Source organism: Pagrus pagrus, assembly GCF_965226575.1.
Source record: "Pagrus pagrus genome assembly, chromosome: 13".
NCBI lineage: Eukaryota > Metazoa > Chordata > Actinopteri > Spariformes > Sparidae > Pagrus > Pagrus pagrus.
Window position 1 is genome coordinate 6,257,880 of NC_140197.1, and position 16,754 is coordinate 6,274,633.

At 40.2% G+C, this 16,754-nt stretch overlaps 1 protein-coding gene across 2 annotated transcripts in view; it reads left to right on the forward strand.

Annotated features, from left to right (window-relative positions):
* LOC311267680 (junction plakoglobin-like) overlaps positions 1-16,754 on the forward strand; it is a 341,412-nt gene that overhangs the window by 279,720 nt on the left and 44,938 nt on the right. For both annotated transcript variants that reach the window (XM_084370873.1, XM_084370872.1), the window contains exons 11-15: positions 1,019-1,171; positions 5,722-5,841; positions 6,352-6,502; positions 9,753-9,874; positions 12,908-12,950. In XM_084370873.1, the coding sequence (XP_084226999.1) occupies positions 1,019-1,171; positions 5,722-5,841; positions 6,352-6,502; positions 9,753-9,874; positions 12,908-12,950 (589 nt within the window). The remainder of the gene's footprint in view (positions 1-1,018; positions 1,172-5,721; positions 5,842-6,351; positions 6,503-9,752; positions 9,875-12,907; positions 12,951-16,754) is intronic.

A 16,754-nucleotide genomic window follows, 5' to 3' on the forward strand; every position in this document is an offset into this window, starting at 1 on the left:
ACTTCAGTTCATTGCACATACATTTCAACATGAAAAAACAAGTATTTTCCCTCATAATATGAGTGGTCGGTATTGTAAAACATGGAAAAGCTTATAAGTTGTAGTAAAACATCCTGGCACCTCGGGTTGGGTGGCGAGGGCCTGGCCCACTGGTTCCAGCCTGTATTGGCAAGTCTGGGGCTTGTTTACTCCCGCCTACAACTGGACTTAGTCGAACATATTTACACATCTTTCTTTTAGGAATTGAATCATGTTTTTCCATAAGCTCCTGTATTCATTAAACACACAAAAGTAATCAAATGTTATATGTTATCTAAGAATGTACAAGAACTTAAAAAACATTTCTGATTAAAAAGTTGAAGTTTACTTAGAAGTAAAATAAATTTTGGGTCTGCCTGAACATATGATGCTAGTTCTTATGAACAGCTGATGATACATCAATGCCAGTGGTTGATGTAAACATTTATGGTAATATAATATGCAGACGTTAGGAACAATTGCTGAAATGAGAGAATGATTGGACTCAAAGACAGGGTTGTGGATCAAAAACCTTTCCAAAAAACCTTCATATAGTAATTTCCTCCCCATGATTTCTGAGTTTTGCTGTATTTGTAATGTGTTTACTTTTTTGGGAACTTTCCCAACATGCTTTCCCTCTGCAAATGTCTGTAGGATTACAGGATATGCATGCAGTGCTTTAAAAGTAAAATCAGAGGTTTTCATTTCTTTTTGGTGTAGCAGGGAGACAGCACTGAGCTCTTGTGGATATGCAGATGCTGGGAGTTGGTCCAGCTGTCTCCTCACCAGTGAGTGAGCGTTCCATCCATGAAAAGCTGTTAGATCTTTTTCCTCTCATCCCTGTGGTTTCCTTTGATATGAATCATCACACACTGGTTGGTAAACATGAGTCCAGTGCATGCAGTTTGCTGAAGCTCCAAACAGCAACTGGAAAGACCATTTGAAGCGTTTAAAGCTGACCCAAATGGAGAAAGGTCTTTGATCTCTGTCCTCTCCTTAGGCTACGGTAGGTCTCATCCGGAACCTGGCACTGTGCCCGGCCAATCAGGCACCTCTGAGGGAGGCAGGCGCAATTCCACGATTGGTCAACCTGCTGCTGAAGGCTCACCAGGACACACAGAGACACGCCTCCTCTGCACAGCAGACATACCAGGTCTGGATAATGCACACAGACACACACACAAAAACACACATGCTTAACACAAAATCCTTAAGCTCAACTGAATCATTTTATATCATTGTCTTAATCAGTAGCACCAACATTCAACCGTCAGCTCATCTGTGTTTCACAGCTTTGTGGTTAGTAACAGGAAGTAACAGAAAACCACATAAACAATCATGGTTTAATAACTCTATTTCAGGTATGTGGCTGATGAGCTATTATTGTTATAAACAGTGCTTGTATAGATATCATTTTGTACAGGACAGTTTGCATCAGAACAGACTGTAGGAACTACTAAACTATGACAGTCAGAATCAGCACAGAGTTCAGCGATGCAGTTGCTGAACTTACACCGTATCCCAACTGCATGTGAGTGTTAGATGTGAGCAATGTTTGATGCTCGCTATCCAGGAAAGCAGGGAACCTGTGAGGACCCTATTGTAATTGTAATGATTTATTAGGGCCCGAGCAGGAAACCTGCGAGGACCCTATTGTTTTTGTAAAGATTTTTTTTTTTTTTTTTTTTTTAGTTTTTCTTTGTCCCAAATAATCGCATTTTTCACTGCCTGAACATACCCCAAAACTCGCCAAACTTGGAATATACGTCACACCTGGCGAAAAATTGTATAATCTGTCGTCGTTGTGAATTTTCACCACTAGGTGGCGCTGTTATCAAGGAAAGTGCGTTTTGCCTAATAACTCCCACACACTTTGTCGCACATTCTAAATCCTTATATCCACGCGTTCAGTGAATCCTCCTGAATCTCTGGGTATAGGCCACGCCCATATCCGCCTACCGTTTTTTTTCGCTAGCTCGCAAAATGTCGCAAACCTACTTTTTCGAACTCCTCCCAGCCAATTTCACCAATTTGCACAAAACTTTGCACACAGCATCTGTGGACCCTCCTGACAAAAAGTTATTAAAATAATTTTGATATACCAAAAAATACTCAAGTTATTAAATTACAAATTCCTGCAGATTTCGCTCAAAACAGGAAGTTTTGCATATCTCCACACTGGTGTGTCCGAATGACTTCAAACTCAGGATCCTACTTCCCCATGAGCCCCTAAGGCTCTGTGCCAAATTTTGGCCGACCACCACTAGGTGGCGCTCTTTAAATTGAAGTAATTTATATCTCCACATCCGATTGTCTGATTGACATGAAACTTGGTACACTTATTGCAAATGCCCTCCTGAGGATGGCTGACGAAGGTCTTACCGATCTGACACTAGGTGGCGCTCTGGCGGCAGTTTCATTTTGTTTTTGGCACTGTGCCCACACCATAATACTTATGGATATGAAATTCATAGGGGTGCTATAGACTGGTGCCTGTAACTCACACACCAAAAATGACCAACAGGTGGCGCTATTTTCAACACAAAACCGTTTTTGCCTATTAACTCCCGCATTATATGGACCACATTGTTAAACCATATGTCTACCTGTTCCCTGCATTCATCTGAATTGTGTGAATTAGGCCACGCCCACTTTCGCAGTACATTTCCATTTGCACATTCCGGAATGTCACAAACCTACTTTTTCAAACTCCTCCCAGGCAATTTCTCCAATTTGCACAAAACTTTGCACACAGCATCTGTGGACCCTCCTGACAAAAACTTATTAAAAGATTTATGATAGTCCAAATAACGGCCAAAATATGAAACAACAACTTCCTGCACATTGTGGTAACACAGACAATCTTCCATATCTTGATGAAATACAGTCCCATTCACACTAAAGTTTTTTTTTTATTGTGCTCCATGGCCCGATGACGGTTTGTGAAAAATTTGGTGCAAAGCGGCCAATAGGGGGCGCTTTTATTGCTAAATGATGAAATAACAGCTTGACTGCCTTCACTTTTGATTCCTCAACGGAAGTTGTTGCATGAGCAAGCCCCGACAGCAGCATGCCCCGACAGCAGCATGGCCCCGACAGCAGCATGTAGCGACAGCAGCACGCTGCGACAGCAGCACGCCCAACGTGCGTGGACTGCGAGGGCCCGTTCATCGCTGCTTGCAGCTTTAATTATTTTTAGTTTTCCTTCCTCCCAAAGGATGGATGCTCCTGACAAAAAGTTATTAAAAGAATTTTAATATTCCAAAGAATGCTCAAGTTATTAAAAAACTTCCTGCAGATTTCGTTCTAAACAGGAAGTGTTGCATATCTCCAGATTGGTTTGTCCGAAAGACATGAAACTCAGGATGCTACTTCCCCATGAGCCCCTATGGCTCTCTACTAAATTTTATCTCATGACCCCTAGGTGGCGCTCTTTAAATTGAACTATTTTATATCTCCACATCGGTTGGTCCGATTAATGCCAAACTTGGTACACTCATTGCCAGTGCCCTCCTGAGGATAGCTGAAAAAGGGGTTACGGATCTGCCACTAGGTGGCGCTCTGGTGGCAGTTTCATTTTATATTTGGTACTGTGCCCACACCATAACACTTATGGATATGAAAGTGATAGGGGTGGTATAGACTGGCCCCTGTAACTCACACACCAAATTTGACCAGCAGGTGGAGCTATTATCAACACAAAAGTGTTTTTGCCTAATAAATTTGAAATTGCCTCCAAATTGGAGGCAATTTCTCCAATTTGCACAAAACTTTGCACACAGCATCTGTGGACCCTCCTGACAAAAAGTTATTAAAAGAATCGTGATAGTCCAAAGAACGCCCAAAATATAAAACAACAATTTCCTGCACATTGTGGTCAAACACACAGTCTTGCCTATCTTGATGAAATACAGTCCAATTAACACTAAACTTTTTGTAATTGTGTTGGATGGCCTGATAAGGGTTTGTGCAAAATTCGCTGCAAATCACCCAATAGGTGGCGCTTTTATTGCTAAATGATGAAAGAACAGCTTGACTGCCTTCACTTTTAATTCCTCAATGGAAGTTGTTGCATGAAGAAGCCCCGACAGCAGCCTGCCCCAACAGCAGCATGTAGCGAAAGCAGCACGCCACAACAGCAGCATGCCCCGACACGCGTGGACTGCGAGGGCCCGTTCATCACTGCTTGCAGCTTTAATATTTTGATTGTATTAGTACTTGAATGTACCCACTGCTATGATAACCTAATTTCCCCTTGGGGATTAATAAATATAATAAAATCTATCCATCTATCTATCTATCTATCTATCTATCTGTCTATCTATCTAAACAGAACATAGCATCAGTGCTGTAATTAGGTTAGCTGGTTCATTTCTTCCTTTGATGTCTCTCTGCTGGTTTACTTTTTAGTTTATTTATCAGATCCCAATTCCCTGTGCCCTGAAGTGTAGCTTGTCTTTCTGGGGTCCACATTAAAAACATACATCAGAGACATTTGAAAACAAACATCAAACATTACAGCTGGCATAGCACTAAAAATGAATTGAAACTAACAGAAAGCTTCAATTATATTTTATATATATATTATATATATGTATATATATATATATATATATATATATATATATACATATATATATACATACCAAATTATCAGTCAAATATCAACAGATGTAAGTTCTTCATTGATTTGCTCTCCATTCTCTACTCCAAACGAACTCACAGGAAGATTTGGTCTTTATGAAAATATTTATTGATTGATTATATACTAACACAATGACTGAAATGAAATGACTGATCATCAAACAGAAATGTTCATAGTAAGCAAACAATCAAGTAAGTAAGTGCACTAAAATGGGGAATGGTGGAAGAGATTATTTGCCTAATATAGATGTCCCAATAACTAATGCTGAATAGGATGATGGAATTTAGAAGTAAAATGAAATCAATATTATAATTATTATTGTTATTTTGAAATCAACCCAGTCATAAGCAGTTCAGAAGATGGTTCATGTCTATTTCTAGCTGTGAAGGCCATTGCTGGAGACACAGTAAGCTTGGTCATACCCACAGCTATGGATGTTATGGCCTCAAACCTCTTCTCGATGGACTCTGGGTTTCTCCGTTTTCCCGAGGCTGGTAGTAGTTTTAACGCTGTGTCTGTCTCAGCTGTTGGATGAGTAGTCCGCCAACAGACTTCCTTCATGAATCTCTCTCTGTCAGGTTCATGGCAACTTTAAAATACTTTTAAAGACCATAAATGCGGGAGAGAACAGTGACTTCATGAAATTCTTCAAGTCTTTCATAAGTCTTTTCTTGGCATGGGCAAACTCCCCATTCTGTTTAGCATCAGTGTGATAGTTTTGTGGAAGGTGAGTGGAAGGAAATTCTTTGTTCCAAACAGTTTTACCAATAATTACCTCTTGTTTTGGGGATGTTAATGGCACTAAGCTGTGTCTGCTACATTCGTAGAATATGATCAATAGAGTGTGAAGTACCTTAGTGTTTGTAGAAATTCTTGAAGGTTGAGTTATTACCTGGGTAAGATTGAAAAATATTGTCAGTTGACATGTTTTATTCGTAAAGGAAAATTTTTAGAAAACTAGTAACCGAGAGGGAAGATATCCTGACTTTCATCGGTCTAAGGTTCCACAAATTCTATCAAAGTAATTCCTCTGTCTTTCTGTCTTTTTCTGTCATCAGGATGGTGTTCGTATGGAGGAAATAGTAGAGGGCTGCACAGGAGCGCTTCACATTCTGGCAAGAGACCCCATAAACAGAGGAGAGATTGCCAGCATGCAAACCATACCACTGTTTGTACAGGTACACTCACATGAATATGACATGAAGATCATCAGACTGCACAAACTACAGAAACAGCTGATATAACATGAACCAGTTTCTACATTTTTTCTTTTGTGTCCTGAATTGTTTGCAGTGGACACAAAGTTATTTGAGAAATAGAGCCTTAATATTCAGCACTGCTCGGAATGTTCTCAAAACACACACATTACCAAGGGTGTAGGTCTTATTTTTTCTTTGGTTTAACTAAGGCCTGTTCCATCCATCTATTATCTATATCCCCTTGCCCTCTTCATAGTAATGAAGAGCTGGACTTAACCCCAGCTCACACTGGATGAGAGGTTGTATTCACACGGGTATTCAGCCAGATAGATTGTCACCCAATTTATCACAGGGCTACACTTTGCTTCAAGCAGAGTGAGAACACACCTGCCTGGTAAATCTTACAATAAAGATGTATCTGCAAGTAATCGGTGCTGTTCTAAATACATCTCAAACTCTAAAATTATAGATTTATGTTTGTGTGTCCAGTTGTTATACTCATATGTGGAGAACGTGAAGCGAGTCTCAGCGGGCGTCCTGTGTGAGCTGGCCCTGGACAAACAGTCTGCAGAGCTCATCGATGCAGAGGGAGCCTCGGCACCCCTCATGGAGTTGCTGCACTCCAACAATGAGGGAATTGGTACGCCTTTCTATCCTTTTCTGCTCCAGAGGAACATCACAATATGGCCTTTTCTTTTTTTGATGTAATTTAACTGAAGGAGTTAGCCGTTTCTCAAATACACTCTCACTGAGTACATTTTCATTCACCCTTTTTATGCACATTTTCAATTTGTGCCTGAAAGAAATCTGATTGGAAATGCATAACAAAAAGAAAAGAAAAGATTTGTTGTTTTGATAGACTCAAAATGTGACAAAGTTCAAAGGAAACAAATCATGAAATGCATTAAGCATTTGACTTAAATGTCCACTGAAGCTTAAACTTCAGAAGAGAGACTAAAAATAGCGGCAGAGAAAAACATCAGATCTGAATTTGAAATGTTGAGATGGTGCCCTGAAGTGCAGCTTGTCTTTCTGGGGTCCACATTAAAAACATACATCAAAGACATTTGAAAACAAACATCAAACATTACAGTTGGTATAGCGCAAAAAATAAATTGAAACTAACAGAAAGCTTCAATTATATTTTATATATATATTATATATGTATATGTATATATATATACATATATATATATATATATATATATACCAAATTATCAGTCAAATATCAACAGATGTAAGTTCTTCATTGATTTGCTCTCCATTCTCTACTCCAAACGAACTCACAGGAAGATTTGGTCTTTATGAAAATATTTATTGATTGATTATATACTAACACAATGACTGAAATGAAATGACTGATCATCAAACAGAAATGTTCATAGTAAGCAAACAATCAAGTAAGTAAGTGCACTAAAATGGGGAATGGTGGAAGAGATTATTTGCCTAATATAGATGTCCCAATAACTAATGCTGAATAGGATGATGGAATTTAGAAGTAAAATGAAATCAATATTATAATTATTATTGTTATTTTGACATCAACCCAGTCATAAGCAGTTCAGAAGATGGTTCATGTCTACTTCTAGCTGTGAAGGCCATTGCTGGAGACACAGTAAGCTTGGTCATACCCACAGCTATGGATGTTATGGTAGGGTAACAAATGACACATGAAACAAACAAGTGCCATATTTCCATCATGTTTTCCACATGGTTCTCCAATTCAATTATTAGTAAACATCGTCGGGTCCTCTTCTGTAACCCAACAGGAAAATTAGCTCCACATACTCCTTATCTTGATGTACCCACTCATAGTCGGACTGACCCATCAAAGTGAGTCAAAGGGACAGAGGAGGGCAGTGTAGGTAATTTTTCAAGCTGTTTTTTAGTCCAGTCCCTCCCTGATTAACAAAATGGTAGTGGGTGGAAATGAGCATTTATTGCAAAATTACTGGGAATTGGTTAAAATTTGCACCACATTTGAAATTGAGACTTGAGTAGGGTGCTATACACATAAAGACATATTCAGCTATTATTGCTGATGTGACCCTACACACACCAGTGTGTTGGTGCAGGTGAGCATATCACTCTGCAGCAGTCAAAGTTACTGTCCTAACATTCCAGTTGTCATACCTCAGCAAATGTGGATTAATCCACTAAATGCACCATGCCCTTTTGTTTGAGTAAAATGTCTGAAAGCTACAGCATGTAGCTGTCTTACACTGAGCCTTTTTATAAAAAAGAAACAGGCGTCTTCACAGACATATGCTTAGGGCTGGGGGGAGGGAAGTATTAGGGCCTGTGTCCACGTTACGCGCTGGGATGAAGCACTTTTGAGACTTCTTGTTTCTATGACAACAATATCTTGATGACTGCCATTGTGGTTTACTATTTGTTTGTTTTTTATTTGACATTGGGACATCAGAGCAAGGAGGATGTATGTGCATGATATGACCCATACTGTCACATCTGAACAAGGACTTGAACCCAAATGCATGACTCAGGAGGCAAAGTAAAAAATAAACAAATCTTTTATTATTTAAAGTGCAACAGAAAATCACTCACAAGGAGGAAAAAAAACACTATTAAAGTACAACAGAAAATCACTCACAAGGAGGAAAAAAAATCACTAAGACAGCTAATAAACAGAAAACCTACTAACAAAACCAAGGGCTTGACAAAGTATCAAAAAGTACAAAACCTGACAAGATGGGCATGGAACAAACGCTGACAATTCTTGAAGCAATGATGGCATGGAGTTGGTTCACTGGCACACGAGACAAGACAAACTGGCAACAGACAAAGGGAGACGCAGACCATATATACACAGGGTAATGGGGAACAGGTGGAAACAATCAGGGCAGGGAAGACAATCAGACTGGCGGGAAAAACACAAGGGGCAGGGCAAGTTACCTGAAACGAGAGGAGAGTAGAATTTCAAAATAAAACAGGAAACCATAAGACAACATAGACACAAGACATTTAAACACCGCCAGCTTTCTTGGCCATGACACATACAGACAAAAATAAGGTGAATATTTTTGCCAAGGCCAGGAACAATAAAACGAGCGATGGTGATTTCAACAATGACTTCTTGATTTTGGTCTCATGCGGTTTGTCGACAGTGAGAAGTGGAGACCATGTTGCGATGGGATCACACTAACCATGACACCTGTCTACAATATAACTATCTGACCCATGACTACTCAGTAGTCATTACTACATTATTACGAGTACTCAGTACTTATGGGTCGCTGAACTTGAATACACATGAAGTTTCATGACTGCATCATAATGAATGTGCCTCAGGGGCATAAAGTGTAATGGGGTCACACCAGTAATTTCGCCCACCTTGTTTGGTCCAGGCCCATCTACGAACACAGCCTTGATTTTGATTTCTTGACCATATCTTGCACTGTTGTGATGCTATAGTCCGGACAAAAATCTGACAGACAAAACTGCTTCTGTGGTAGTTCCAGCTACAAAAGCTGTCTCCAGGACTGTATTTAATAATATTAATGACACACACAGACTCAAACATTAGCAGCTTATGCCGTTGCCGCTGGTAAAAATTGTAGTATAAATACTATGTGACTCCATAGACCAAATTTCAACAACCTGATCAGAAATGGCCTGTTTCCATATATTTAAAAGCGATATAAAAATGAAAATTGCTCATAAATTTAGTTCTGTATTGTTTTAGTTTTGTGTACCAAACTGCAGTCAATGTTCTCCCCCTTTTATCATGTCTATTAATTGTTTTGATGACACAATTGCACATCAAATTTGGGGTGAAAAGAAATTTAGTTTAACAAAGAGGACAAATGAGTTCCTGGCTTTTTCTCTTAAGTCTGTATATAAGTGACTGTTATGTTGCTGTCTACCTGCAGCCACCTACGCTGCAGCAGTGCTGTTCCGAATTTCGGAGGACAAGAGTTCAGACTACAGGAAGAGAGTATCAGTGGAGCTTACACACTCGCTCTTCAAACACGACCCTGCTGCCTGGGAAATGGTAAGAACCCTCTGTGTTGATGTAGAGTTGTTGTCATGACACAAAAGTTTAACTTTAACCCCACTCAAAATACCTCTTAGTGCGACAGCAGAGATCACAATAACATGTGTTTAAATAATTATACAAGAGTCCGCCAAAAATTAATCTACAATCAATTTCAAAGTGCTGGTCCTGTTTGTTGATTTCCTCCTCATATGAACTTCACAATAGTTCTCTCTCTGAGCACACTCCCCATCCAGGTCTGTGTATCTGTTGGTCAGGCTAGGCAGGTAAGGCTCCATGCAGGCTGGGATGTTGTCTGTGATGTGTTGGAGAAGTTTCTCAAAAGCACCATATAAGAATGGGGGGTTACTGCCACAGGGTGGTAGTCGTTTAGACTTGACACTGCATTCAGAGACAATGGTGGCTCTCTTGAAGCAGGTGGGAACAGTCTGTGTTTGTTTAAAATGTGCTTAATGACATCAGCTATCAGATTGGCACATATTTTTAGTACACATGTTCTTAGTACACAGCCAAGGATGGTTTCAGGACCAGCAGATTGTCTCTCAGCAAGATTCTTCAAGATTCTAATGCGGCGATAATGCAGCGACTGTGTGAAAAGGGCTACTGAGTCTATGACTTCAGTCTCGCTCTTCTCGTGTTGTATGTGTCCTTTTCACCTGACTGAAAGGCACATTTCATTTCTCTGGATAGAGTCCTCACGTCTGCAATCAACCAGGCTTTTTTGGTTGGGAAATTGTGTTTTTGCTGATGTATAGTGTCACTGCTAATGTATATTCATCAAGACCCATTTTATCAACTGAATGAGTAGGGAGGATAGCACAGATGTACTTGCCAATTACAGCACAGTAGGGCAGGACTAGAGGCAACAGTCCTAGGAGAGAAAAAAAACAACCTAAGACAGTCCCATGGCTCCCCAAGCTGACTTACAGTAGCTCCGCCTAGACCTCTGATGTGGATCATGTTACTGAGAATTTATTTTCTGTTTTTTCTCCTGATGTCCTTCTGCTGCCTGAATTCTCAGTGATTTTAAGTTTCCTGATGGACATATAGCTTAACCACTAACTGCTGCTAACTGTGTGTTACGTTAGCTACCATTAACCAGTGAGCTCATTTGGCCGTGCAGGTAGTGGTCCTTTTAGCTGTTCCCCTGTCCAGTGCCTGAAAACATTCTCTTCCCAGCAGTCTAAAGCTCCTGTGCAAGAGGTGTGAACACCAACTCCCCTGATGCTCCAAGTCCAAACAGAGTTAACTGATAGGAATGCTAGCTCCACAGCTAACTAGCTAAGTATAAAGTAAAGCTGTCTGTGCTTTTGTAAATCTCAGTTATTTTATCTATTTAACATGATGCAGTTTCAACAAAATCAGTGTACAGTGTTTTATTTACAGTTTCTATACTAAGCACTTCTGAGAACACTGAGCTAGCCTCTTGTTAGTTGAAGACCCATAATGAGCCTGACTACCAGCATGGGAGCAAGGCATGTATAGTCAGTCTATGCACAGTGCTGTCAATAAGCCAATAGGCTAAAAGTTGACCACATGACACACTTTGAAATAATAATAATGAATGAATTTAACAGTGAATAAATTAAGGCAAATTAAATGGTAAAGTAAATTATTAGGTGAATTAATCAGAGGTTCATATTTTATTAATTAATTAATGCCTGTTTTTTTAATATTGCTTTTGGTGTATTGAATGCAACATTATGTAGAAGTTAGCTTTTTGTGTGATTTGGCACCTCCCACAGTGTCTGAGTGTAACGCAACTGTAATAAATACAGATCTCAGGTCTGTAACAATTAGTCAGACATATGTAGGTGCTAACTGCAAACAAAAACCATTACATCATAACAGTGTTATGTCTGAAGTACTTGCATCTTGAAGTGAACATGTATGTAACATTGTGATCCTATCTATTCACTTAAGTTACATAGTACAGAAAGAAGTGATATGGGGGTGGAGGGGCAGAGACAGAGACACCATTCACCCTAGTTCAAGACACTGTACCATCAAAATTATGTTTTAATCATTTTAATCATAAAGCTACGGAGCCCCTAAAGGGACATAGGGGAAAAAAAAAAAACTTAAACATTTCTGGTGAGCACCAGATACTTTCTCGTGCGTATGAGATACTTTCTCATGAGCACGAGAACCTTTTCTCGTGGGCACGAGAAAGTATCTTTTTTTTTTTTTCTTCACGTGCCCAAATTATGTGCGACAATCTGTGTCTGGGATATCGTTTGAAAATGTAAGTTTGATAGGTAAACACTATTCATTGAAGTGTACTTATGTGAACGCAGCCTGCATCATGATCAGGACTCACAATGAAGATATGGAGTGTAATGATTGTGTGAGAGCTGTCACTGACTTTATTTACAGGCTTTCATAAATCATACAATCCATATTCGCAGGTGGTGAGGATGATCCAGATGAGCTGACTGGAGAAGGCAGAGTGTGCGGCGGAGACTGCACTGTCTCCACTGCGCTCTGTGCACTGTCACCAGTGCGCCCTGTGCGGCAGAGCGCAACGAGTGCACCTGACAGTTGTGTCCACTGCAGCGATTTCACACACAAACTACATGAAAACTAAAATCGTTTTTGGTGAAACATGCACAGTAGGCTATTCATTCTTTAATGCTTTTTGATTAAATCTTGGATTTCTACCATCGATTATGATTACAGTTAGTTACCAAAGAGTCCAGCCCTCTCCGCTGCGCTCCAGGACAGGGAATGATGGCACAGTGCTCAATGGGGAAATATTGATTTAACATTTGTGTTGGCTGATATTTTTACAACTGAAAGGTGTTTATGCAATAATTATTACACTTCACTATAAGCTCAAATACGGAAGCGCAAGTACGCGAGTAACACTGCTGGTTTGAATGTTTATGAAAACGCTCACAAAACTTTTCTCATGAGCATTTTCATGAACCTCGTATTTGTAATAGCCTCGTATTTGCGCTTATAGTGAAAATATGACATATTTTGTTCATCATATTTTGTTCATCTCTATCTGTGTCTGTTTCTCTCCAGGCCCATACTGCAGTTCCTTTGGAGCCTTCATACCTTGCTGATGGTGAGTACTTGCATTAAAATAATGTTAGAGAGTACTCCCCTGAAAATCAAATAGAGTTTTGGGATCTTACTTAACTAGGACACATGACTGGATTTATTACAACTTATAATTAGGTGCATTTTCATAGTTTCTAATAATTATCGAAACATGGTACTCATCAAAGTAATTACTGAGGTCTGAGAACTCCAAAACATCACTGAAACTGGTATCCAGATTCAGTTGATAAAAGAAACATAAACATGAGCACAACCAAAATGCGTACTTGATCTACTAAAACAAACAGTCCACTTTTGGCCTTCAGCTCTATTCTGACAGCCTTTTCGGGAAATTACAGGATAAAGTCTGTATTAGACTTGAACATTCAGCAGGACAAAGAGAATCTAGTGGAAAAATCATCACATTTTAAAGTTTTCTACAGTATTTAGTATTTTAATAGCCATTTATAGTTGTCTGCACATCCATTTGTACATTGCAAACAGGAACTGCTAATAGCTGATTCAGAATATTTTTAATTGTGGCAATTTGCCAAAATGTAAACAAGTAGGCTTTGATGGGACCTTACGCTCCAGATGGTATTCTTTTCTGTCATCTTATTGGTTCCTAAATAAGCCTATATGTTGGTGTTAGCATGCTTAGCAAAAAAAAAAGATTAACAAAAACATTTTTGACTTCCTCAATTTTCACACAAGAGTCTAAACGGGCCCAACTGATTAAAAAAGAAAGAAAGAAAAAGGAAAAACATGCGACGAGTATGAGTGTGTTGCTCCGTATGGAATTTTAATTACAGGAAGACTAGTGACTTTGATGAAAAACTGTAGGTAATTGCAGCAGTAATTTTGGGATGGACAGTGAAAAATGCTGTACTTACATACAGGATTGTATCAGGGCAGGTGATCAATCAGTGTTTCTTTTTCCTCAAAAGTAATCTTTTGTTCATACCCCTGCTTGTAGACAGCTCATTAACCACAAAACAAACAAAAGTTTTATCTCATGCAACTAACTTTAATTTTTGACAGCTGATCTGCCCCTTGTACTGTTGATCATTTGAGCCAGTGACAGTCACAGTCAGGGCCAGCAATCGTTATGTTGCTCTAAGCTATAAACATGGAGAAAAAAACAATTTGATAAAAGCTGCAGTTTCTGTCACAACTGCTTTCATCCATCTATTTAGACTAAACATATTCACACTATTTTTTGTCCCTTTAGTGTTCAAGCCCCCCCTGAATCCTCTCTCCTCACACATTTCAAAACTTCACAAAAGGTGAAGAGAGCCGCAAACAAACCACACAGCCTCATTAGACACGAGTCACAGGGAGAAACTTGGTTGTCAGCACATCAGGAGACACTGAAGACACAATAAACAAAATAACAGTGTCAAAATAAAGCTGGACATCATCATACGCAACAATCACCCAGCCACATACAGAGAGATCATATGGTATTCCTGTCATATACCTCCTCAACAACAGGACTGTTCATACACACGCGCGCACACAGACACACGTCATGAGGCTGTCATGCAGGTAGTTTTCCCGCTGTTGACAAAATAGACGTGTGCCGTTAAGGTGTAGCGCCATATGTGTGTGTCTGTGTCTACGTGTGTGTATTTGTGTGAGTGATATCATGTGGAGTAAAGTTCAGTTTAGTTTAGTTTCGTTTATTAAGATCCCCATTAGCTTTTGCGTGGCAGCAGCTATTCTTCCTGGGGTCTTTCATTTACATAAGTGACAAATACAAACCATCAACAAACAACACATACTTAATACATAAAAACAAAAATACATACAGAAAACACATACTTAATACATACACATACAAACAAAACATCCAAGACGAACACCTAACAGACATTGGCCCTGTTTCCCAGATTCGATCGTTCTTAAGGACTTAAGAAGGCTCTTAAGAAGGGTTCGGCTAAGAAGGAGCGCTAAGATACGGGTGTTTCCCAGACTCGTTCTTAACTGTCTTCTTAGGAGAACCTTAAGATCAAGCCAAAGAAGCTTCTTAAGAAGCTCTTAGTGGGAGCTGTCCACTGCGGTACTGCTGAAACTGAATCAATCGATGCCAGGCAAATCGATCACCCACCTCTTTATCAGCGCATAAGTCACACACAGCGCCCCGTGGTCCCCCCACACAGGTGCAATTAGTCTATGCCTGTATCGTGTGTGTGTGGGGGTGTGGATGCGGGTGTGTGTGTGCGTGTGTTGATGGCCGCGTAGTGCTTTCTACCGATCCAGCACGGATCCACCAGGGAGGGATTGTGGAGTCGAATGAGGGTGCCATCCACCACACCGATCACCCGGGGGATCCCAGCCACTGCATGGAACCCTTGGTGGACCTGGCGGACCTCGTCCCGTGTGGTGGGCAACTTTATGTGGGTCCGGGCATGGCGCAGGAGAATCGGTGTCACAGCTGCCACACTCCGTGACACCGATGCCTTGCTGAGGCCGGTGCCGTCCCCCACCACCTCCAGGAAGCTCCCCACTGCGTAAAACACAGCGCAGCCAGGAGCTGCACCTCCGGGCTGAGGGCAAAATTGCAACGGGTCGCTCTTTGGATGTGTGGCGACACCAGGGTGATCAGCCGTTGGATCTCCGCACGGGGCAGCCAGTACTTTGCCTGGACAGCCCAGTCTGACAGCACGTCCAGTGGGGAGAAGTGCTGACACACGTATGCATTTATGTAAACCGTCTGGCTTTGCGCACGGTGACGCTGTTGGTTCGCAGCGAGAATGTGCTGTATTGCAGCCATGGTTTCTCACACGCGCGGACTTTGGCAACGCCTTTATATAGAGTAGCAGGTGAAGCCTCTCTGGATGAGGTTCAGCTGAGTTCAATTACATCTGTTTCCTTGATATCTGTGAAATGCCACAGGGTTGTTGTTTTTTATGTGTAGTACTATAAACTCATATATGCAGATGTGTGTGGAAAACTTAAACGTGTAATTCAATAGAAAGGTTTTTTTTCTTCTACTATTAGCCTTTGTTTCTTGCGCCAGTGGTCCACAGCTATGAGCGCATTTCAACATTGAGCATTGTTTTATTATTTCGAAAAGTGGAGGATATAAATTTCCCTGACGCGGCTTGATCACTGAGCATTTGGTCGCTAAGAAGGCTGTTAAGAGTGGGTCAGCTCGATCTTACATTTCCTTCTTAGTGAAAGATCTTCTTAAGCTAAGAGCGACTCTGGGAAACACATCCTTCTTTCACAGCGTTCTTAAGAGCGCTCTTAAGAAGATCTTAGCACTTAAGAGCTTCTTAACGAATCTGGGAAACGCGGCCATTACCAGCTCCTACATTGAATCACAAAACAACATTTACTATGTATCCTGTCACACAAGGATGCCAAGACCCAATTTACAGATTTATACTAATGGTCAAAATTATGATCCAAATAATAATCTCTTAGTTTCATTTTAAAACTAACCATGTTTCTTTGTTGTATAACATAATTCGGAATGGCATTCCACTCCTTCATAGCGCTACATAATACTGTACATTGAGAAAGTGTCCTGGGTAAAATAAAATAACCTCCAGCAGCATGTCGAGTTGAGTAATTATGTATGTCTGAACTAAAAGATAATTTTCTATAAAAAATATGTGGCATTTTAGTTGTTATAATATTTCTAAGAATACCATCAACAAATATGACAATCTGTGCTTAACATCCAGCCAACAAAGACTGGCATGCATTTGACAATTATTCGACCTTATTCCACAAGTAAGTGCAACACGTGCTGCTTTGTTTTGTATAAGTTGCAGTTTTCTGATGTTGGCTAGTGAGGTATTGGACCAAACAACTGTAC